This window comes from Peromyscus eremicus, chromosome 12 (genome assembly GCF_949786415.1).
Source record: "Peromyscus eremicus chromosome 12, PerEre_H2_v1, whole genome shotgun sequence".
NCBI classification, from domain to species: Eukaryota; Metazoa; Chordata; class Mammalia; order Rodentia; family Cricetidae; genus Peromyscus; species Peromyscus eremicus.
The window spans coordinates 67,639,904-67,663,159 of record NC_081428.1 but is presented as its reverse complement, the minus strand read 5'-3'; the positions used below and the strand labels follow the sequence as shown (position 1 = coordinate 67,663,159).

Sequence of the window (23,256 nt, the reverse complement as noted above, 5' to 3'; positions counted from 1 at the left end):
ATTCCGTTCATAGGGGACACTTGGTTGAAGGACAGAATTGACTCCTGAAAATCATCTGCTAACCTACACACACACACACACACACACACACACATACACACACACACACACACACACACACACACACACACCCCTAAGATATTTAAAAGAGAAGTTTGAAATAAATCAATAACCAAAGTATCATGTATACAGTGTATAGTGATCAAATCTGAGTCAGTAGCACAGTGACTGTGCTCATCCTTTACCATTTTTCTGTGAGGAGAACACTCAAAAGCCTTACTGGCTAGTTTGAAATTCATATTATTGTAGCTATAGTCATTCTGCTGTAAAATAGACAACTCAAATTTATTCCTGCTATTTGTAGCTTTGTCTAAAGTCTTCTAGCCTTTCCTGTTGAGTTTTCCAGTCCCTGATAACTACCGTTCCACTTTATCTATTTTGAAATCAATGTTTTGTGGATCCTACAAACAAGGGATACGATGTAGCATTTTTCTGTCTGTGCCTGGCTTATTCACTTAATGACTCCTGTTTCATTGGTGTCACTGCAAAAGACAGGATTTCATCCTTTTTTATGGCTGAAGGGTATTACCTCGTCTATAGACAGCACATTTTCTCTATGCAGTCATTGGTGAATGAACCCTTAGGTTTTATCCATCTCAGGCAAAACGAAGGACCAAGTGAAGAAGTCTGGGCAGGATCTTGATTGCATTTCTTTTGGATGTAGACCCAGGAGTGAGAGTGCTAAATTACATTTTTATACTTTTAGTTTTTGAGGAATCTCCATTGTCTCTCACAGTGCCTGTTCTGACTTATATTAGAGCATTTAAATAAAAAAAAAAACAAAAACGTAAGCTTTTGTCCTACGACAGTGATTCTCAACCTTCCTAATGCTGTGACCCTTTAATATAGTTCCTTATGTTGTGGTGACTCACAACCATAAAATAATTTTTGCTGCTGCTTCATAACTTTTAATTTTGTTGCTAGTTCATGACTCTCAATTTTTAATTCTGTTAATTTATAACAGCAATTTTACTGCTGTTATGAGTCGTAATGAAAGTATCTGTGTTTTTCAATGGTCTTCGGCCACCCCTATGAAAGGGTCACTGGACCTCCTAACAAGTGGAGACCCACAGGTTGAAAACTGCTATGCTAAGAGCAATGGATCCAGCACAATGGGGACTCTGATGCTATCTTAACATGCTGTGGAGCCTGCTACCATGTCTGTAAGTCATTTAGCATGGTTTCATGAGTGTATTTTGAAGTAAGTCAACAGTAAGCCAGCTGAACACACACACACACACACACACACACACACACACACGCACATGCACACAGACCATATCTTGCATTAAGAAAGAAAATATTGAAATAGCTCAATTTTGTATTTTTGTACTTGTTGTACATTCGGGCGTTATTGAAAATCGTTGTGTTTTTACTTTTTGTGGTTTGAGGGTAGGTACTTGAGTTTTTATTTAACTGACAAGTTAACGAGCCACACTTGTCTCCATAAGTGTGTCTAAATGTTATGTGTCAATAAAGATAAAACAATAACTCACATGTGCACATTTGTTCCCAGCCCTGACCTGAAAGGTTAGGGTCCTTGGCCCTGCCTCCTGCCGAGTGTTCTGCCCAACACTTTGGAATGTGAGCTTGCCTGAGCTAGTGCTTTCTTAGCATAATTTCACTGGTAGCTTGTCTGTCTAAGGTAGTCGGGGCATATTAAAATAGTCTAACAATAAAATCGCAATCAGTCAACCATACAGCCACCTTCCAAGGGGGAGGAGAACAGCTCCTTCTCCTAAGGGCCTGAGAAAGATCAGTTTACAGGCTCCAGCCCTGCCCGGGATCCTTCCTCCGTCCTCCATCTTGGCACAGCCACAGGCCTCTGTGACCATAGGTTCCCATTAGCTCACAGCCAGGGCTCCATCTCCCATGAACCACAATGTGCTCAGTTCTTCGCCTGCCCTGGCTTCTGATTGGGAGCCTGGCTGCTGGATAGTGACCTCCAGGACCCTCGCTCGATTACAGCCTGTTTGTACAAGTCTTTCTGCAGTTTAAGGTGCCTGCAAGAGGGGTGTGAGACTGGGCACTCTTGTCCCCAGGGACCGGCATCAGAGGCCAATAGCATCAGAAGCCAATAGCATTCCAGCTGGGCTGGCATCTGCCCATGTGTCTCTTCGCGGGTTGCTTGCTGCCATGAGGGATCTTCTTGAGTATGTTGCCTGTTTCTTGGCCCTTTTCTCCACCGGGTTTTTGATTGTGGCCACCTGGACAGACTGTTGGATGGTGAACGCTGATGACTCTCTAGAGGTAAGAAGCCAGTAATCTCGGTTTTGATCTAAAATTCCTGTCAGCCTTACAGCCAAACCCAAACCAGTGTGTTTCGTAGGATTAATGTGAGCAAAGACAGCCAGCAAGGGTAAACTGATCCTTAATGAATCTTAACACTGTGAGCTTATTTAAACCCTAACACTAAGTGGTTATGCCATAAGTACTGTTGTCCCATTTCACAGATGAGGTAATTAATAATCCATCTATTTTTCTAAGGACAATTTTCACAAGTATAATTATATAATGTCTGCCACAGGATCCTCCCTTTTTTATATAGCAAGCCGAGCACTGGGACAGTCCCAGCCTTTTTTTCTAAGATAAATGTGTCAACCTTGATAGCAGATTTCAGACTCCTATGAGAGACATTCCAAACCTAATTATCTGAGTTGTTGAGCAAGTGTACTCTGTGCAAGACTTTCTGAAAGAGAGAAAGTAATCCCAGCTCTTTGGGAAAGAAACTCAAGGTGTCTAAAACCACTAAGTTGATGCAGCACGGGGACAAGTTACTTTAAGTAGGAGAAAACTTGGGGAAAAGTCTTTCCAGTGCCTCTCAGCATTCAGGAACAGCTGTGGACTTAAGAACTCCACTCTTGAACATGGTTACATCACAGCTGCTGCTGCTTAGGGTGAGACAACTGGGTGAACTTACCCTTGGGAATTTGATTTTTTTTTTCCCTCACTGAAAAAAATTGTAAAAAGCAAAGTTCAGAAGTGTTTACTGTGGTATAGTAGGGATATGAGCAAGGCAGAGCTAAACAAAATTCAGATCTTCAAAATTCGCTGCTTTTCCTTGGAAGGACGGAGAAAAATGCAGGTCAGACAAATATTATGGAGTGAGGAACTCAGAAGAGGGAGAGGTTAATCCATCTTTTCTTTTCTGTGTATCCTGGGGGAATGGTCTAAACCCCCCAATGCTCTGGTGTCACGTCTATGATGGCTAAGGAATATCAGGAGTGGGGTGGGGAGCTGACATGTTTTTATTTGAATTCTGTTTATTAGACTCTTAAGCTGGAGTTAGAAGTGAAACTCACATTTTTTTTTTTTGTTTCTTTGTGGAATCTTCTCCATTCTCTCTCTCTTTCTGTGTTTAAATTTCTTCTGATTTCTACGTGACATTTCAAAACCAATAAAGTTATAAATGCCTCCTTAATGCTGAGAGTTGACGTTTCCAAAAACTGTTATAAAATTGAAGTCCTCTGGGTTGTCTGCGTTGCAGTGAGTCTGGGGATGCAGTTCTTTTGCGCAGTAATGAAGGGAAAAAAATGTGCCCTTTGGACAGTGCTCAGGGCAAAGTGTAGATCTAACACTCAGCTACTGTTAGTTTGTCATTATTCAGGCTGCCAGTCATTGGTGATCAATAGAAAAATACGTTGCACTTGAGTATACTTTAAATTGAGTTTTAAAAAATGTTTTTAAAATATGTAAAATCCCATCCAAAGCCACTGATTAAATATTTTCTGAAGCAGTTTGAAAGTCTTGTTGCTCTGAGTGAGAAAGTTGCTAACCTTCTCCGTTGAGAAATAGAGTCTGAAGAAGAGCCAGGCTTGCTGAGAGGGAGGCAGGAACACGGGCGTGGAAGCAGCATTTCCCTTTCACTGTAGCTTGTCAATCAATTTGCCCTCCACATTGCACAAGAACATCTACCAGTTCAAAGGAATGAGATGAGCAGCCCAGATTATTCACTTTAAGTAAATCCTAACCTTGGAAAAGTTGATATTTCTTAACGTCCTTTCCGTTTCCTCTCAGGGAAACGTGTGTTGGCCATAGAGGCTGCATGTGGAAACTACCCTGTCTGCCCCAGCCTCCACTCTTCTTTCACGATCCCCATCTACCAATATTTTTAAAGAGACATCAATCTCTCTTAGTAATTTCTTTAATTGGTTGGGACAAAATTTGATATTTTGTGCAAAAATCTGAAGGTCCTGATCATCATTGGCCCGTTTAGGCTGTTCTCTGTCTTTTGCTTAATCACCACTAGTCCACACTAACATTTTACCTTCTTTAAACAATTGTTGGGGGGAGAAAGTAAGTGCAATAAAAATATGTAGACAAAAACATTTGAAGCGGCAGAAGAAGTATTCTGGCTCATGGCCTTGTTAGTATAAACATGTGGGTTGGAAAATTGGTTCTATGGATCAGTTCAACTCGGCAAATACATAAATTGTATGTCATGAAGAGGCGCGGTGCCCATGATACTGAAAGAGGCAACGATAAGGCAGGAATGCATCTTGCCTTTCAGGAAGGGATGCTGAGTGCAGGTGGAAAAAAAAGATAAGCATGAACTATAACAAATGACACAGATTAGTTCACATTTGAGGAGTAAATGAGCAGAATACCATCGGAGCAGAGATGACCAAGCTGTCCTTCCCCATTAGGCGTATTGAAATGGGTCTTGCGGAAGAATGGGCTCTCAACATAAGCCTCAAAATGATGCGATTTCAAAGCGTAGAAATGGCAGCCGGGGCTTTGGATGACAGGCCAGGATGGTAAAAATACAGAATGAGGGAAAGCTCTGGGCTTGTAAAAGAATATAACTCAAAGCAAGAGGCAGAAAGAAAGGCACAAGGAAAGATATTCTTTGGTTTTACTATGATGCACCTGCCTTGAAGGATAAAATTCTTTGTATTCAATAAAAACATTAGGACAAAAGAAACAGCACAGTGGGCAGGACCCTGAACAACGGGCTGAGCTGCTGTCTTGCCCTCACTATAACCTTAAGTCTATTGTTCCTGGGAAGAGTTGGGCGCTGAAAAGAAGGGGCCAAAGATTTTCAAGCCTGTAGTCCTCACTCAGCTCTTAGCCCCTATTAACTGCCTTCTCTCAGGCGAATCACACACTTTGTCTTCAGTTCTCTTTCCTCAAATGTAAGATGGAGTTAAATTCAGTGGTCCCTTTGTCACCTTTCTCTTTAGCATCTGGATACCCTGACTGTCTGCAACCCCTGAGCAATGGTTAGTTATTAAGGGACCAAAGATATGAAGAGCTTCCTTAGGAAAAGCAACAATAACATCAACAACAGAACCTCCATTGGGAATTTAGTGTGAATATTCTCTTGCTTCACTCTATTCCATATACTCATTTCTCATCCCTACCTTACCACACCCCAGTCTTCAACATCTCCCCCACATCCTGTGACTTCTTTTTCCCTCCTTCCTCTTTCCCTCACCTCCTTTCCTTAGTTTTTTTTTTTTTTTTTTTTTTTTTTTTTTTTTTTTTTTTTTTGGTTTTTCGAGACAGGGTTTCTCTGTGTAGCTTTGCGCCTTTCCTGGGACTCACTTGGTAGCCCAGGCTGGCCTCGAACTCACAGAGATCCACCTGGCTCTGCCTCCCGAGTGCTGGGATTAAAGGCGTGCGCCACCACCGCCCGGCTCCTTTGTTTTTTTATCCTTCTTTCTCATCTCCTTCTCTCCTTTCCTCTTTATGTTCATTCTATCTCCTCTTGCACCACAAACATTCCTGAGCATCTACAGTAGGGCGTCACCGGAGTGGCTCCCTCTCTGAAGCATCTGAGGGTGATTCTCAGTGTAGTGGGGGACATGAATTGGTGAACACACAGTTCCAGTTCGGTGTGTCAAGTGCTACGCTTGAGGATGAGCAACCGTGAGTGAACATTAATGCTCTGCTTTGGATACTCAGAGGAGTCTTCTGAGAAGTTACCTCTAAAGTAGGGCTGCAAAAGCAAGTGAATGAACCAGAGGAGAGAGTGTTTGAACTAAACATCGGGAATGCACAGAGCTATAGGTGAGGTAGTGTTGTATGTTTGTGGTGTTGTCCATATTTTCTGATGTAGACAGGAAATTATGGGGTTAGGTAATCAAAGGTTTAAAGTCTTATGCAAAATATAGGTCTGATCCCCATAGGCAAGAGTGCCTCACTGTAGGCAAATACATACATGTTTTTAAAAAATATCAGCCTTTCTGGCTGCTCCTGGTGGATGTTTCAAGTGGGCAAAATATGCTATAAAGAGACCATTTAGAGAATGTTTGCATAAATCAGGAGGAAAACAGAAGTTGTGTGAACAATAATGGTAGTAAGTGTAGAAAGATGTGGAAAGGTGCGGGAAAGGTGTATTTCAGATGGGTAGGGTTGGTGATTGATTGCCTGTGCTAAAGAAGGTAACGGGGAGAAAGAAGCCTAGGTTGAAATCCACCTTACCAACTTGGGGTCACTGGCAGGATTATGGGATCAGTCACTCAGTGGTCAAATGGAAATATGAATTTCTATACTGAAGTTATGGAGCATGCTCCCTGCAACACCATATTTTTTTTCCTGGCTTAGCTTAGCATGTCAGCAGAAACAGTTTGTCAGTGGGGAAGTATATAAACTACACCCAGTGCCAGAGGTACCCGGGTTTTATTTCATTTGTCTCCCCTATAAGGAGAACGGTAACTCCTCTGACATAGCTTCTTGTGCCGGTTAAATGAGCCTGTGCATTACAAAGTATTTACCACAGCACCAGGTAAACACAGATCAGCCAATAAGCGTCAGATATATTATGATTAATTTATAGTTCATTGTTTTGTTTTGTTCTGGGGGAGGAGATGACATTTTGTGTAATGCTCTCTGAACTGAGAGATTGAAGAATGAAGTTCTGGCCTCATTTCTGCTATTGATCCTCTCAGAGGAATGTTGTTTGTTTCTCTGGGCAGTGATTTGCCCAGCTTTATACTTATGACTGATTATTGCTTAACTTGAGGAGCAAGGCAGACAATGGAGTCCCATAGCAGAAGCTATCCGTCTACCAGTGAATGCTTACAATAAACAAGGGTTAGGAGGATTAATCACATTATTATGATGCTAACTCTCTTGCAGGATGTGTAGTTATTTATTATCTTACAGGAATAGAAACAATACTTTCTTAAGAAAGTTGCTGGTCTCTCCATTACCAGAAGGAGGAAAAAAAATGTTTGCGTAGGATGATTCAATTTCCAGTTAATTTTTTGTTAATTATTTCCTGGGAATTGCTATACTCTGAGCACTGTTATGATTAGATTTTTATTACTTCAAAAGAAGGTTGTTCACATTAGAATTTATTTCACCCTCATAATCAGGTTTTCTCCTGAGATTTCTATTTGCCTTACCGATGTTATAATTCTTCCAGACATAAAGTATGCATTAAAATTATTATATGTAATATGTGCACTGATTATTTATATACCAGTTTGCCTCCTGTTATATTCTAAGTTCTTTTAGCAGACGTTTGAGGCTGCATGAACTCCTATGCAACTTATGATTTCCTACTGCACTGAGGTCCACATGAGCTTAGGATGCATTTGTACACATGAACTCAGGGAGAATGTGCTATAAAATGTAGCATATTGCTGAGGGAATGAATGAAAGATGATTAAAAAATAATTTATTTACTTGTATTTTATGTGCATTGGTGTTTTGCCTGCATGTATATCTGTGTGAGAGTGTCAGATCTTGGAGTTACAGATGGTTGTGAGCTGCCATGTGCATGCTGGGAATTGAACCTGGGTCTTCTGGAAGAACAGCCAGTGCTCTAAACTGCTGAGCAACCTCTCCAGCCCCCAAAAGACGATCTTTGAAAACTGACATTGAACCTTAAGTAAGAAGTATGTCTATGGCGAAACAACCATATTTTTAAAAGCAGGGTCTTATACCTTGCTACAATTTAAAGAACTAATACATGCATTTGGCCCATCATTTTAGTAAGAACATTTTGTTTTTCAAGAACTAAAGATCTATCCCCTGAGGCTGTTTAGTAAGGCTGATGAAAAAGTGGATTTGGCCTAAATGATGAGGCTTTTCTGCTTGGTTCTTCAAAGAGAGAAAATTTTATATAGAAAGGGAAAAACCTAACTGTTATTGAAATATTTGTGACCTTTGACACTGAGCATATTTTTAAAGACAGTATTCTAATGCATGCAACAAGAGAATTATATCAAAATCTAAGTGTTTTCATAGGTTCTGGGGTGGGGGTCAAGTCATTTAGCCATGAAGGGGTCTGGCAGCCTGTGCCATAGGACAGAATCTTTAGAGGACAACTGCTTCGACATTCTCAGTAGCCAACTCAGGATTAAGGAACTAGTTTGTGACACTATAGTTCACTGGGAAGAGTCTTCACTGATATGATTTCTAAAGGTTTTTAGAGAAACACTAAGTCAGTGTAAATCTCCAGTTAGAATGAAGTTTTTCATCTCATGAACTTAACTGTTATAGTTTGTTGATTTTGCTTAAAAGCACATATGAAGCCAGGCATGGTGGTCCATCTTTGTGATTCCAGAACTCAAGAGTTTGAGACAGGAGGATGGCTGCAAGTTCCAGGACAGCTTGGGCTAATGAACTGAGTCTCCGTTGCATCAAACCAAAAGAAAAAGATGAATTAACAACTGAACATATGTACATAAGAAGCAGAAAGTGCATAGTGTAGTATTGGCCACTTTGCATTTCAGATCTCAAAGCAGAGTTAATATGCATTTGTGTGGGTTGACAATAACTGACAGACTTTTTCTCCAGGAAACATCTATTGAGCATCTGTTATATACCGAGAAGGGGAATAACAGGATCCTTGAAACAAGGAGTCACAGCTGCCCTGCTGTTGCTGTGTTCCCAACATTAGTTGACGTGACAATTAGAACATGACAAGCATTCAGTGATACAGATTAGAACATGACATTGTAGACAAATTCTTGGGGAATCACAGAGTAGGAAGAGAGAAACTCCAGCAAGAAAGAGCGTAGAGGGGTGCCTCATAGAAGAAGGAATGTCTTTGAAGGGGGTGGGGCTTGAATTCCAGGTAGAAATTTGAGAGCAAGGAGCATCATTTTTAGTATAGACCAAGTTTGAATCATTCAATATACTGAGGAACCAGGCAGCTACTGTGTATGAGTGAAATGGACTTTGCAGGGACATGATGAGAACAGCCTCACTTAGATGCAAGCAGCCACTCACTCTTGCTAAATGTTGCCATCCACCAGGAGGCCAGGAGACGAAGCTACCCACGCGAGCAAGGGGAGCCAGGTGTCTGGGCTCTCTGTGGCGGCATCTCTCCACTTGGAGTATTGACAAGCAGTCGGGAGATGTGCTGTGGCTTCTGCTTTCCTGATGCTTTGGAAAACTTCATCTCCTTGTGTGGGAAATGATCCCCATCTCACTCTCGGGAGCAATGACGTCACTGAAGCATAAATCCCTTCAGCATTGCTGGCTGTGTTATTTATAAACACATCGATTGCATGTTAAAAGGAGTAAGCTCAAAATTAGAATTTCCTATTTCAAATGACCCTGTGAGATTAAAATGATTAGTTCCGATTTTATAGTTTTTTCCCTTTAAGAAAGGTTAGCTACACTATTTAAGTACTAGTTAGCCTTTAAAGAACCTTATTTTAAGGCTTTCAAGAATTTCCGTTGACTTACCTTATAAAACAGTTAAATAAGCCATTTTATCACAGCCAGTGAGGCTGGCTGAAAGTGATAGACTGTAGCAGGAGGGCTTTCCTAAAATGATAACATAAAAATCTTTTAACCTTGTCTTTTGTGCACAAAGGCACCTTTAAGGGCGTCTGCAGTAAGTGCTGTATTAACACACAAGTTTAGTTAATTACCGCCACTATTCTCACGTATCTTAGCTGAGTGTGAATACCAAGCGATTTACCAGTATGCCCCTGAGCATTAATACCTAATGAAATTGGATTCCTTGTTTCCTCTAATGACCTCATTGCTTTTCGAAATATGGTCATGGCAGGTAAATGATCAATAGCCTTGAAATTGACACCCGTACTGGATTATAGCTGAATACCCTTATTATTAAGGATTGTGTGAATTATATCATGTGCAGCAGGAGTGATTATGTATATTATAGCATGAATGTTTTCTCGGATGATTTAGACAGTAGGAAAATGTGAAAATTCACTGTTTGATCACGGAGCAACACCTTCATATCCATAGTGTACTATTCAAGTTAGAATAAACTGAATCTGTGAGATGAGAGACTGAGGACACGGACTACCAAGGCCTGCTTTCCTTCCTAGGCTAGTGTGTCAGTGTGTACCCTAACTGTATCAGTTTCCTGAGGCAGCCATCATAAATGACCTTAAGGAAATCATCCTCTCATAGTCCTGGAGGCCCAAACTTTAAAATCAAGATCTTGGCAAGGCTTCATTTGTTGCCTCTGATGCTCCAGGGAGACTTGCTCTGGATCTTTCCAGATTCTAGTGGCTCTGAGTTGACCGTGACTTGTGACTCTGATGTGACTTCCATCACTGCCGTATTCCTGTGGCCACCTCTGTGGCCTCCTTCCCTTCTGCCTGTGTGCCTTTCATTTGTGGACATATGATAAGGATACCATTATCCGTTAGTTCAGGATCCATCAGTACAACCCAATGCGATGTCTTCTTTCAGGCCTTTAAGTCGATCGTATCTGCAAACAGGGCCATGGTCATCGACTGGTTGAACCTTTTAGAAGGCTGTCATTCATCCTGTTATGTCTAGCTTTCTTCACTGTCATCATTTTTAGTGAAGCTCTACTTAATTCATGGTGTTTAGAAATGTGCTACCATTCTCATTTGAGCTAATAATTTATCCTATATATTAGTGATTTTTAATACTTTTAATCATCCTATTATTAGCTCTTGTATACAGGTGAGGAAATTGAAATTCAAAAAATGGAAGATCTTGCCCAAGGTTACAACATAGTTATTAAAAGTGTCAGTCTGTCTTTCAAGCTCATGCTCATATACATGTATATGTGCATATCTTTCTTTTAGAAATCATTGTGTCAGGTTGTACCGGATGGATTTCCTTCCTTAGAGCTTTGACCTCTGTGTTTCTCTAGGTCAGGTAATCGTCCATAAAATCTATGGCATTACCGGAGGGACAGCCTGCCAAAGTGGTGATTTGAAGAATGAGAGCCTTGGCATGAGAATCATGTTAGGGCCACTTCACCAAAGGCTGTCTTCCAACCCTCAAGTACCAAGTACTGGATATCTTAACTTGAAATAGATTTTTAAAAAAAAAATAATAATAATGGGTTGTAAGCACACCACAAGCAAAGCTTGGGAACACACGCACACCTATGGTTCAGTTGGAGTTTGGTCTCCTGCATTATGATTGATTGTGCTGTTACAGTATTTTTCCTTTCCCATGCCTCCATTTCCCTCTTTGTGAATGGATGATAAATATCTCATTCATGCTATTTAAGAAACAAATGACATGATAATATACTTCAATAGCAGATGCTTTAAAGTATAGACTCCATATGATCGTTAATCATTACCAATTTTAAGTAGTTTATGCAAAAAGCAATAAGGAGAGTATCCGTAAGAGTTTTATCAGGCCCCGAGCAGAACATGGGCGAGAGTTTCAGAGTTGCTATGTTACTATGCTCATATTAATGTGATTTTCTTTTTTGAAAAATGTGATTCTGCCCCCTCCCTCCTCTGGGTACCATTCCAACACCTCTCCCTTTGTGGCTGTTTCCCCACCCTACTGTGTTATTTATTCTTTGGGGATGGGGTGTAAAGTGGGACTTTCCACAGTAATGCTAAAAGTTTTCTAGGCTAGCTTTAGATTTCCAAGGTAATAGGGTATGTTATCGAGTCTGAAGAAACAATCATATTGTCTCTGCTCCATATTCATGACTCTGTCAGGAACACTTGAAACGGCTGTCTGCTGAGATGTTTACCACTGTTTTTAAAAAGTTTATGGTGACTTCCAGTCCACCAACAAAGGATTAGAAGACTCACAGCGCTGGGACCGTTTAGCTCTAAGTGGACATTGTCATCTGCAGGCTAATCCCAAGTAAAAGTGGTTTACAACTGTCAAATTATATTAGATTACTTCTTGGTTCTTTTATATTCATGTTATAGCTTCAACATTTGTAATATGTCAGTATAGCAGGCAGGAAGATGATCAGAGATTCTCAGTCATTTATTGCTGCCTTTTTTCCTTTATTGGTTTTCTTTGCTAATTTTAAATTTATGAACCTCATATAAAACAGCATCTTTCTTCATGAAAGTCAATGTCTGTAATGAAGATGAATTAATGTGCATTGCTGATAGACTTGAGACATTACCATTACCATCTATTGTTTTATGGATTTATTTATGAGTAAATGTTAGGACATGGAAGTGAAATGGATTGTCTTTATGTTAAAGCATGACTCAAAGACAGAAGAATATATTTAGTTCTGGTTTCATCCCTTTCAGCCATGACTTATTTCTCCACATGCCCCCTCCAGTCAGGAAGTAAATTAATTTCTTGGCTTAGAAAGCCTTTAATTGTCATTGTTTAAGGGAAACTAATTCTAATGTGCATTGCTGCTTTATACAAATAGAATTCTAATCATGCTTGTAACCACTGTACTTCGCTGGCAAATATGATAGCAGAGTTTCCATTTGACCAAGAAGAAATGAAATGGGCTTCATGAGTTATTTCACACAGTGTCTTTTCCCACCTTCAGGTGAGCACAAAATGCCGAGGCCTCTGGTGGGAGTGTGTCACCAACGCTTTTGATGGGATACGAACCTGTGACGAGTATGACTCCATATATGCAGAACACCCCTGTACGTACACTGCAAACCTTCCTTTTTGCCAGAAAGGGTGTGCCAAGGGATTCTGAGCTCAAATTTCTTTTTTTCTTTTTTCTTTTTTTTGGTTTTTTCGAGACAGGGTTTCTCTATGTAGCTTTGTGCCTTTCCTGGAACTCACTTGATAGCCCAGGCTGGCCTCGAACTCACAGAGATCCACCTGGCTCTGCCTCCCAAGTGCTGGGACTAAAGGCGTGCGCCGCCGCCGCCGCCGCCACCACCACCCAGCTCTGAGCTCAAATTTCTATTTGTTTATGTTTACTGCTATACGGTATTGATGCTTTAATTTGAAATATTGATGATTAGAAATTGATATCATTTTTGAAACGTTAATCATATTTCACCTTTCCCCCTGATTTTGTAAATCCTTTTATAGTAAAAATATTGTCTCATCTATGTGACAAGGGACCTGACACAAGGCCTTATATACAGTGGGCTTATAGTAAGTATTTCAATAATTAAAACTTCCCCTTTGGGTGTTATGATTTTATCATTAGAATTGACAAAGTAGATGAATAGCATTCATAGATGTGTTACAACTACAACTTAGCTCAAGCAGAAAGTTTCCTGGGTTTTCTTTTCCCACTTGAAGATTTGCTAAGATAGATTTGTATCAGATGCAGAGAGAGAGAGAGAGAGTCAAAGAGAGACAGGATATTGGATCAGGACATGAGTGCCAGATGGAGAGAGAGAGAGAGAGAGAGAGAGAGAGAGAGAGAGAGAGAGAGAGAGAGAGAGAGAGAGAGAGAGAGAACATTGAACCAGGACATGAGAACACCAGTAAACGTGAGGGATCGTCATTGTCGGTGTTGGAGTCAATTCTTTCATCCTACTTTCTTTTAGCTCTAAATCCTACCTTGATATTTGCAAGGCCATGTTCTTATAAATAAAGCAATCTTTAAATTAACAAGCCCTTGTTGATGGCCTCAATTCTTCTCCAAGGCATTGACTTATTTACTTAGAACTTTGAACCATGCCAAGAAATACCAGTCCTGCTACGAAAGGCAAGTGCTATTAGTGCCTTTCAAAGCCAATGATGGGTGGTAGTGCCCCATGAGAAGATAAATGAAAAGTGGGTCCTATGTAATGCTCTTTTCCCCCAGACATCTATATCAGTCCAGAAAAAAAAAATCCAAAACAATTAAACAGAGCAATCTTCAAAAAAACTTCATCTGTATTTTTGGAGTTAGGTGTCTGAAATATTTTTGCCATAATTTAGAAAGCTTTTTTATTAAATTTTTGTTTAGAAAAGGTTTTTTTTTGGATTTTTTAATTAAAGTTTTTTTATTCATTTTACATACCAACCACAGATCCCCCTCTCATCCCTCCTCCCACTCCCCCCACCTACCTTCCCCTGCCCTCATCTACCCCACATCCCCTCCTCCAAAAGGGTAAAGCCTCCCATGGGGAGTCAGTAAAGCCTGGTACATTCAGATGAGGCAGGACCAAGCCCCTCCCCCCTGCATTTAGGGTGAGGGAGGCATCTAACCATAGGTAATGGGCTCCAGAAAGCCAGCTCATGAACCAGGGATAGATCCTGATCCTACTGCCAGGGACGCCTCAAACAGACCAAGCTATACAACTGTCTCCCATATGCAGAGGGCCTAGTCCAGTCCCATGCAGGCTCCACAGCTGAAAGTCTAAAGTTCGTGAGTTCCTATGAGCTAGGTTCAGTTGTCTCAGTAGATTTCCCCGTCATGATCCTGATGCCCTTTGCTCATAGAATCCCTGTTCCTTCCTTTCGACTGGACTCCAGGAGCTCGGCCTGGTACTTGGCTGTGGATCTCTGCATCTGTTTCCATCAGTTACTGGATGAAGGCTCTATGATGACAGTTAGGCTACTCACCAATCTGATTACCAGGGTAGGCCAGTTCAGGCACCCTCTCTACTATTGCTAGTAGTCTAGTCTGAGGTCATCCTGGTGGATTCCTGGGAATTCCCCTAGCACCAGATTTCTCCTTTACCCCATAATGTCTCCCTCTATCAAGATATCTCTTTCATTGCTCTCTGACTCTGTCCCAGCTAGACCATCCCATTCCTTCGTGTTCTCATCCCCCATTCTCTCCCCTCTATTGCCTACCATCCACAGTTTATTCATGGAGATCTCATCTATTTCCCCTTCCCAGGGCAAACCATGCATCTCTATTAGGGTTCTTCTTGTTTCCTAGCTTCTCTGGAGCTGTCGGTTGTAGTCTGACTATCCTTTGCTTTACATCTAATATGTGCTTATGAGTAAGTACATACCATGTTTGTCTTTCTGAATCTGGGTTACCTCTCTCAGGATGAGCTTAAAAAAAGTTTTAAGACTCCCCCATTTCCTCCCTATATTCAGTTAGTTCTATCTACACACACACACACACACACACACACACACACACACACACACACACAAATAACCAACATGATTTGATGAATAGGAATGGCCAAGCTTTCAGCCTATTCTAAAAATGCAATGTGTAGACAAAGCCAACAAGACAAACATATTTATTTCTTTTCTTAATTATTTATTTATCATGTTGTTTGCTTATTCATTTATTTATTGACTTATTTATGTGGGGGGGGAGTGGGGGCATGGACATGCCGTGGTGTAGTTGTGAAGGTCAGAGAGTTAGTTCATTCCTTCTTTCTGGGTTTCGGGGATTGAACTCAGGTCTTCAGGCTGGGAAATAAACCCCTTTATCTGATGAGCCATTTTGTGGGTGTGGGAAGACAATCAAGAATTAGAACTTTTAAATGTTGGTACATACAGTGGTGGAAGAAGACCTAGAACCTTTCTTGAGGAAAATAACTGTTGATATTTTAATATGCTACTCTTAATGCTTTGCTCGTGCTGTCTCTCGTCTGTCCTTTGTCCTTGCTTAAGTTTTCACAAGTTGAAGACCTTTCACTTTTATTTAAATATTGCCATATGTTTAGAGACAGTGATGATAAAGATGTGTTCTGGAACAATAACATCTCTATATTCTATTGGTTAGGACGCTATCTATGAGGAGTAGAGATTTCTCCTCATTTTATCCTAAATTCATAGAATCGAGTTCAATAACTCCTACAATTTGCCCTGTATACCCAGGGTATGTGACTCCAGATGGACATTTGTCCCATGGGGCTTCTCTTCACAAAAATAGTTTGAGCAACCCCAAATAAGAAAGCTAACCCTGTTCTGCTAGCCAGAGCTCAACCCCCTCCCAATGAAATTCTTTCATAGCTAGCCTGAACATTTTGCTTGTAGGTCTGCCCTCCTGGAACCAGGGTGACCATGGGCTCAAATCCTAGAGTTTCACAAAGACCCTCTGTATGGAACAGAACATGGGAGAGTCTCTAGAGGAAGAGGAAACTGGGGCCCATGTAGATATGGATGAAATCAGACTATCTCGTCCTAATGGCATTAATGGCCTTGGGTGGGGCAAAGTTTTCTCAGTAGGGGGCCCACTCATCTATGCCAGAGATAATCAAGAAGGTGTGTTGAAATAAAGGAAAGTAAAACAAACTAGCTCATAAAGCTTAATATTCTTAATCTTTCTTTCAGTTTTGAGGCAGGGAAGTCAATGTAATAGGGACTTGAGATGGCTGGTCCCGTTACACTCGCAATTGGGATGCAGAGAAAGGTGAACACTTGAGGTCAGTTAACTTCATCCTTCTCACATAGCCCATGACTCAAACCTAGGAAACAGTGTTGTACCCTTTCAAGATGGGTATTTTTCCATCTCAGTTAACTTCACTGATGAATCCTTTGTAGACAGGCCTAGAGACAAAGTAATCCCTCAGTCACATGTCTGGAGGCTTGTCTCCTAGGCATTTCCAGTTCCTGTCATGTTAACAGTTAATGAGAATCATCACAATAAAAATATATGGACATGTATAGAGTATAGTCATCTGCTGATAAGGTAAGAGGAAATTTTGTGCATGTAGACGAATTGCTAAATGGTCTTATTAAATAAAAACATGGAGCCCAATATGGGGTGATAACCCGAGAGATCAGGGAAATAGGGAAAGCCACAGCTACCTCACCTCACCAACTCCACAGCTTCCAAAGAGAATGTGACTTGCTGTATATCCACGTCTATATTCCTTTCTGTTCTGTTCTCTCATTGGCTGTCTCAGCCTAGCTACATCACTTCCCCTACTTGCCCAGCTCTGTCACTTCCTGTCTGTCTGTATAGACTTCCAGACCTCTATGGTTGGTGCTGGGACTAAAGGAGTGTGTCACCACACTTGGCTCTGTTCCTCAGTGTGGCCTTGAACTCACAGAGATCCAGACAGATCCCTGCATCCCAAGGGATAAGATTAAAGGTGTGTGCTACTATTGCCTGACTTCTGTGTCTACTTATAATGGCTGGCTTTTTCCTCTGATCTACAGGCAAGCTTTACTTATTAGAGCACAAATAAAATATCACCCCAGGTACACTGATTTTTTTTTTCTGCAGATGTATCATACATATCTTAAAATTTTAAACAGGGAAAATTGGCTGTGTTTCCACAAACATAAGCCAGAATTTTATTTCCTCACTGGAAAAAAATATTGAAAGACAGGGAGGTTCCAGATTATTATGCATAAAATATAATTAGTATATAATGAAAGGAATAAATGTATTAATCTTTTCTATGATCCAGGTAATGTAACAGTAGTTCATACTCTACTTGGAAAATAATTTCCTTTCTTTTTAGTATTTAGGAGGAAACACAAGGTCTCCTACATGCTAGTACAGTGTTCTGACTCTGAGCCATATACCAGCCCTTCTTATGTAGAAGTCTGTGTAACTGTCACTCAGAGTTTTGATTCCACCACAGAAGCTGCTTCGTGATAGTTTTGAATTTCGTGAGAAATTACAGGCGCTCATATTGAAGCCTACATAAGTATGAGTTCTGAATTCTGTGCATGGCCTTCTGTTGCTTTGTCTAATCTTGTGTTCTGTGATGTCCTTGTGGGAGTTACCATGTCTCCTCTTCTCCACACTTTCCCAGTGAAGTTGGTGGCAACCCGGGCACTGATGATTACAGCGGACATTCTTGCTGGCTTTGGATTTATCACCCTGCTCCTTGGGCTCGACTGTGTGAAGTTCCTACCTGGCGAGCCACACATTAAAGTCCGCCTCTGCTTTGTTGCTGGGACCACACTGCTTATTGCAGGTACTGGCTTGGTTTGTTATGTCCAGAGACTGTGAGTCCCTGATCATTCCCGGGCTTTGCTACCGGAATTTATCACTTCTTCTCATTTAAGGCACCGTATCCATGACCTGCCTCCTCACAGTGTACAGCTCTTATATATACCCGTGAATTTATTGAACAGGCGTCATGCTGTGTAAGTTTGTTTTAGAAAAAAAAATTAAGGCTTCACTAGATACTCTGTTTTTCATAAAACAATAAAACAAAAATTCAAGTCACTTAAGAAAATCCTTGTAGGTGTTACAATAAATGCAGTCAAATTAAATGGCCCAAGATAACTAAGGATCAAAAGCATTGTCTCAAATGAGTCTGCCACACACACAGGTTTTTTTTTTTCTTTATTTTATATAAGAGATTTTCTAGTCATGTTACATATCAGCCACGGATTCCCCTGTCCTCCCTCTTCCCACCCTCCAGCCTTTTTAAGCACGTCTGCTTTGAAGTTTGCAAAAAGGTCTTTCTAATTAGTTGGTAAGTGTAACAGTGTGGCAGAAAGGGATGGAAACATACCCTTTTTTAATAGTTACGTGTTTGAATTGCTTGGACGAACAATTAGAATCATAAACCCAAATAATATCTAAAATAGATATTGGCAACTCTCTGGGAGGGAAGACACGATTTTCTCAGAGGGCAAACATTTTTCAAAACACCCTTTTCAACTCATTGCTCTGCCTCCCACTTGTCGCCTTTCTCTTTCCGATCTGGCCTTCGATACGCAGTTCATACTTAGAATAGTGGAACCCTGTGCTATCATTTCAAACCAGTCAGTTGTTCAAGGGGCTAATCTGTGGGCTTTAGTCAGAATGCAAAAGGGATGCGATTTCTTGGCTCGTTTTGACATGGTGTGGAATATGGAACAGCGATTACTAGAAAAGAACGAGTTTTATTTTATTTTATTTTTTAACATGGGATGTGTTTATCTCCCCCTCTGCCCCTTGCACACTGAATTGAACGGCATTAGATACAGTTTACATGTGGGTATTGGCCGCATGTCTGAGATAGCCCGCTTGACCTGTGGATGTTGACCGTATCTGGAATAGCCCAGTATATATGTGAGTGTCGACTCTGAATCTGGAGCAGCATGAATCCTAGTTAGGGTTACTATTGTTATGCTGAAACACCATGACCAAAAGCAAGATGGGGAGGAAAAGGCTTATTTGGCTCATACTTCCACATCATAGTCCATCATGGAAGGAAGTCAGGACAGAAGCTCAAACAGGGCAGGAACCTAGAGGTAAGAACTGATGCAGAGGCCGTAGAGGGGTGCTGCTCACTGGCTTTCTCATTATGGTTTGCACAGCCTGCTTTCTTATAGAACCCAGGACCGTCAGTCCAGAGACGGCACCACCCACCATAGGCTGACTCCTCCTCCATCAATCACTAATTAAGAAAACGTCCCACTACCAGATCTTATGGAGGCATTTTCATACTTGAGGTTCCCTCCTTTTTAGCTTATGTAAAATTGATATAAAACCATGTAGCACAGCAAGGGTCTTGACTGTGTACTGTGACATCACAGTTTATATGAGAGTGTTAACTGTATATCTGGGACAGCATGATTACATGTGGGTGTTGGCTGTGTATTATTTGGAATAGCATGGTTACATGTGCGTGTTGCTTGCATATCTTGGACAACATGATTACATGTGGGTGTTGACTGTGTGTCTGAGACAGCACAGTTTACATGAAGGTGTTGACCAGGTACCTAGGAGAGCCTCAGACAAGAGTCTTGGAAGCAGAATTTTTTTTTTAACAGAATATACTTTCAATTGAAAATGAACGTAGAAGGCCTAGAGTGTGGTGGTGCACACCTTTAATCCCAGCTCTCAGAGGTAGGTGGATTTCTGTGAGTATGAGGCCAGCCTGATCTACATGGTGAGTTCCAGGATAGTGAGGGCTGTGTAGAGAAATCCTGTCTCAAAAACTGAAATTTTAAGAAGAAGAAAATTAACGTAGAATGAAAACATGTTCTATATTATTTGTGTTTCCTGTTTTCAAATTTTGTTTTAAATATTTTCATTTATGAAATGCTCATGAGCCACATAAAGCATTTTGTTGAGGGACAAGACATATATATGATGGGAGCCTCATGAGAGCATAATGGAACTAATAATTCATTTTCTCTAGGAATGCAGTAACTGTCATATCATCCTAGCATAAGGCATTTCTCATATATTTGTGGCAATGTTGGCACAGATGAACATACACAACTATAGCACATGCTACTTGATGATAATGCACAGTATGTTAACTGCTGATATAGTTAGTATATTTTTACCATTATTTTATAGTGTACTCCTTCCACTTAAAAAATGTTTTCTGTAAAGCATCATACCCTGTTACAGCAGACTTCTGTCACTCATGGTTATTGCATTTCTTCACTGCATTATTTTCTCCTGCTATTGACCTCAATTTAAAATTGTTTTGTTCATTGTGGCCTTGGAAGCAATGAGCTGTGATATTTTTGTATACATGTAAGTGTGTGTGTGCACATAGGCATGACATGTAGCTCATGTATATAGCATGCCACCACACAAATTTCTCTGTTAAATGATATATAGCTAACCAAAAATAACTTTGGGAAAATGGGAAACTTTTAAAAAGAATCATAACAATCATTTTAGAGTTACACAAACAGATGAGAACTGTGTTATTTCATTTCAGTGTAAATAAATGTACCACATTTTTTTTATCCATTTTTCATGGGGGGGCATCTAGGTTGTTTCCAGGTTCTGGGTATTATGAATAATGCTGCTATGAACATAGTTGAGCAAGTGTTCTTGTGGTATGATTGAGGATCCTTTGGGTCTTGAGGTAAATTGATTCCCAATTTTCTGAGAAGTTACCATACTGCTTTCCAAAGTAGCTATACAAGTTTGCACTCCTACCAGCAGTGGAGGAGTGTTCCCCTTACTCCACATCCTCTCCAACATAAGCTGCCCTCAGAGTTTTTGATTTTAGCTGATTTGTTTTGTGAAGAGGGACACTGAAAGGCAACAGTAGAAGCTGTCCAAACTTCAATTGTTCATGAATCACAGTAGCAGTATCACTGCTTCAGATGACACCATGCATTTCAAACAATAAGCAGGTCCTTGTGACCTAAATCTGAAGAATGCTCTACATTATTCCTGAACCCTGCCCCCACCCATGTCTCTTTCAGGTGCCCCTGGAATCATTGGTTCTGTGTGGTATGCTGTGGATGTTTATGTCGAGCGTTCATCTCTGATTATACACAATATATTTCTTGGGATCCAATACAAATTTGGCTGGTCCTGCTGGCTTGGAATGGCTGGGTCTCTGGGTTGCTTTTTAGCTGGAGGTCTCCTCACCTGCTGTTTGTACCTCTTTAAAGGTAAGGACAAAGCAGAGTAAGAGCTACTCTTTTACATTTGTCTTTCCCAATTCAAAAGAAACACTTCTCCATCAGACCAAATGACTCTGATACCCTTCACAGTTTCAGTTGTTCAAAGACAACTGAATTGCAGTATTCAAGGTCTATCACAGTAGTAGATATTAGTAGCCAAGAAAACCCAGAGTTGCAACTCTGTCTAGTATCTAAACATGTACCAGCAGTTTATGTACAATGATCATTGTTATGCATCTAACCTCACTAAATCAATTAAATTTATGTTTAGGGTTAAATGGAGAGCTTGCCTGAGGGCCAACCAACTTTTTTTTTGATAAGGAACTTAATATATGATATTATGATATTAGTTTTCTAAAAATCTACCTGAAATACCTAGATCTCGTCATCATAAAACAAAAGAAATTATTCAGCCACGTTTTTGATATAAAAATAACTTCAGTTTGAAATACTCAGATCTTCATCTGAGATTTAGGATTCCTAGATGATTTCAACTGGAGACTTGTGTGTGTGTGTGTGTGTGTGTGTGTGTGTGTGTGTGTGTGTGTATGTGTAAAAGAGAGTATATATGTGCATGTGTGTGAGTGTGTGTGCATATGTATATGTGTCTTTGTGTGTTTGAATGTATGTGTATATATGCATATGTGCATATGTGTGCGCATGCATGAGTGTGTATGTGTCTGAGTGTGTAGTGTGTACACAAGCGTGTGTTTGTGCGTGTGTGTCCTGCTCTGTTTTGGAGAACAGCATATAAAATGACTCTAGTTTTTTATTTTTGAAAATTAACTGAGTCATACTTATTTTCATTTTTCTGCATTTCTCTCTTTGAAACAGATGTTGGACCCGAGAGGAACTATCCTTATGCCATGAGGAAGCGCTATTCCACCGCAGGTACTTCTATGGCTAAGTCCTACATGGCCCCTCGGACAGAGACAGCGAAAATGTATGCTGTAGACACCAGGGTGTAAAATTGGCCAAATGTCAGTCTGTGCTTTATGTTGTTTAATTAATCAATCAATGTGTTCAAGTTAATAAAAATAACTGATCAATTTCGGAGCATTTTGTTAACATTTCAAATTCAACTCATTAATTGCTGGGTCAATCAAAATACTTGATTCTGCTGTCACATCTATGAATCTCTCTACTGTTGCCCCACAGGCGCACTGTATTTTGAGTTAAGGCTGGTAGAATGTAGAAATATGTTTCAGATATCTTTATTGCTTTTGAAGATTATGACGTGGTGATATTAAAGTGAAATGATGCTTCAGAAACACAAGGCAATTTTAAACAGGTCCAAGGTTCTAATTTTGAAGGGATCGAGGAGCTCTTAGCTGTTCCTGACTCAAAGCACAATTTTTATATTCTCAGGGAATTCGTCAATAACTCAAAGGAAGGTTATTGTTCTAAATTTAAACTTGTATAGATCAGAATCTAACATATTCAAATATTATTAAAATGGAAGCAGAAAATAGCAGCGTCACGTACTAGCCTCCAATGGGAGCTGCAGATGGAAGCTTCCCTTTCACATTCTAAATGTCAATGGCAAATGTTAAATTGATGTTGGAGTCAAGGGCAATTTCTCCTCACTAATGCAAGAGATCAGAGGAAAATTTTTGTAGTACCCCAAATCTGCCTATACATTGCCAAATTATGTTCGGTTGTATAATGACTTGACCAGGGAGTCATTCACATATGGATTGAACATCCAAAATGCACCACATTAGAATTCACCAGTGAAGATGCCCAATCATTGCCAGATGCTCAGAGTCCAGCTGCTAAATATCCAGTATGTAACAAAATGTAGAAAATACATATTGATTTTAATATTCTCAAGTTGTTCCTCCAATCTAC

At 40.4% G+C, this 23,256-nt stretch overlaps 1 protein-coding gene across 1 annotated transcript; it reads left to right on the top strand.

Annotated features, from left to right (window-relative positions):
- Positions 1-1,853: 1,853 nt before the first annotated feature.
- On the top strand, positions 1,854-22,373 carry Cldn16 (claudin 16). Its single transcript, XM_059277677.1, has 5 exons — positions 1,854-2,310; positions 12,752-12,854; positions 17,841-18,005; positions 21,202-21,393; positions 22,240-22,373. The coding sequence occupies exons 1-5, from the start codon at positions 2,197-2,199 to the stop codon at positions 22,371-22,373; spliced, it is 708 nt and encodes a 235-aa protein (XP_059133660.1). The 5' UTR covers positions 1,854-2,196.
- The last annotated feature ends 883 nt before the right edge of the window (positions 22,374-23,256 follow it).

What these genes read in the sequence shown, in the direction of transcription:
- Cldn16 (XM_059277677.1), top strand. Translation starts at nt 2,197, where the DNA reads ATGAGGGATCTTCTTGAGTATGTTGCCTGTTTCTTGGCCCTTTTCTCC. An exon ending in ACGCTGATGACTCTCTAGAG is followed by an intron (nt 2,311 to 12,751) that starts GTAAGAAGCCAG and finishes TCCCACCTTCAG; the next exon opens with GTGAGCACAAAATGCCGAGG. An exon ending in CATATATGCAGAACACCCCT is followed by an intron (nt 12,855 to 17,840) that starts GTACGTACACTG and finishes ACACTTTCCCAG; the next exon opens with TGAAGTTGGTGGCAACCCGG.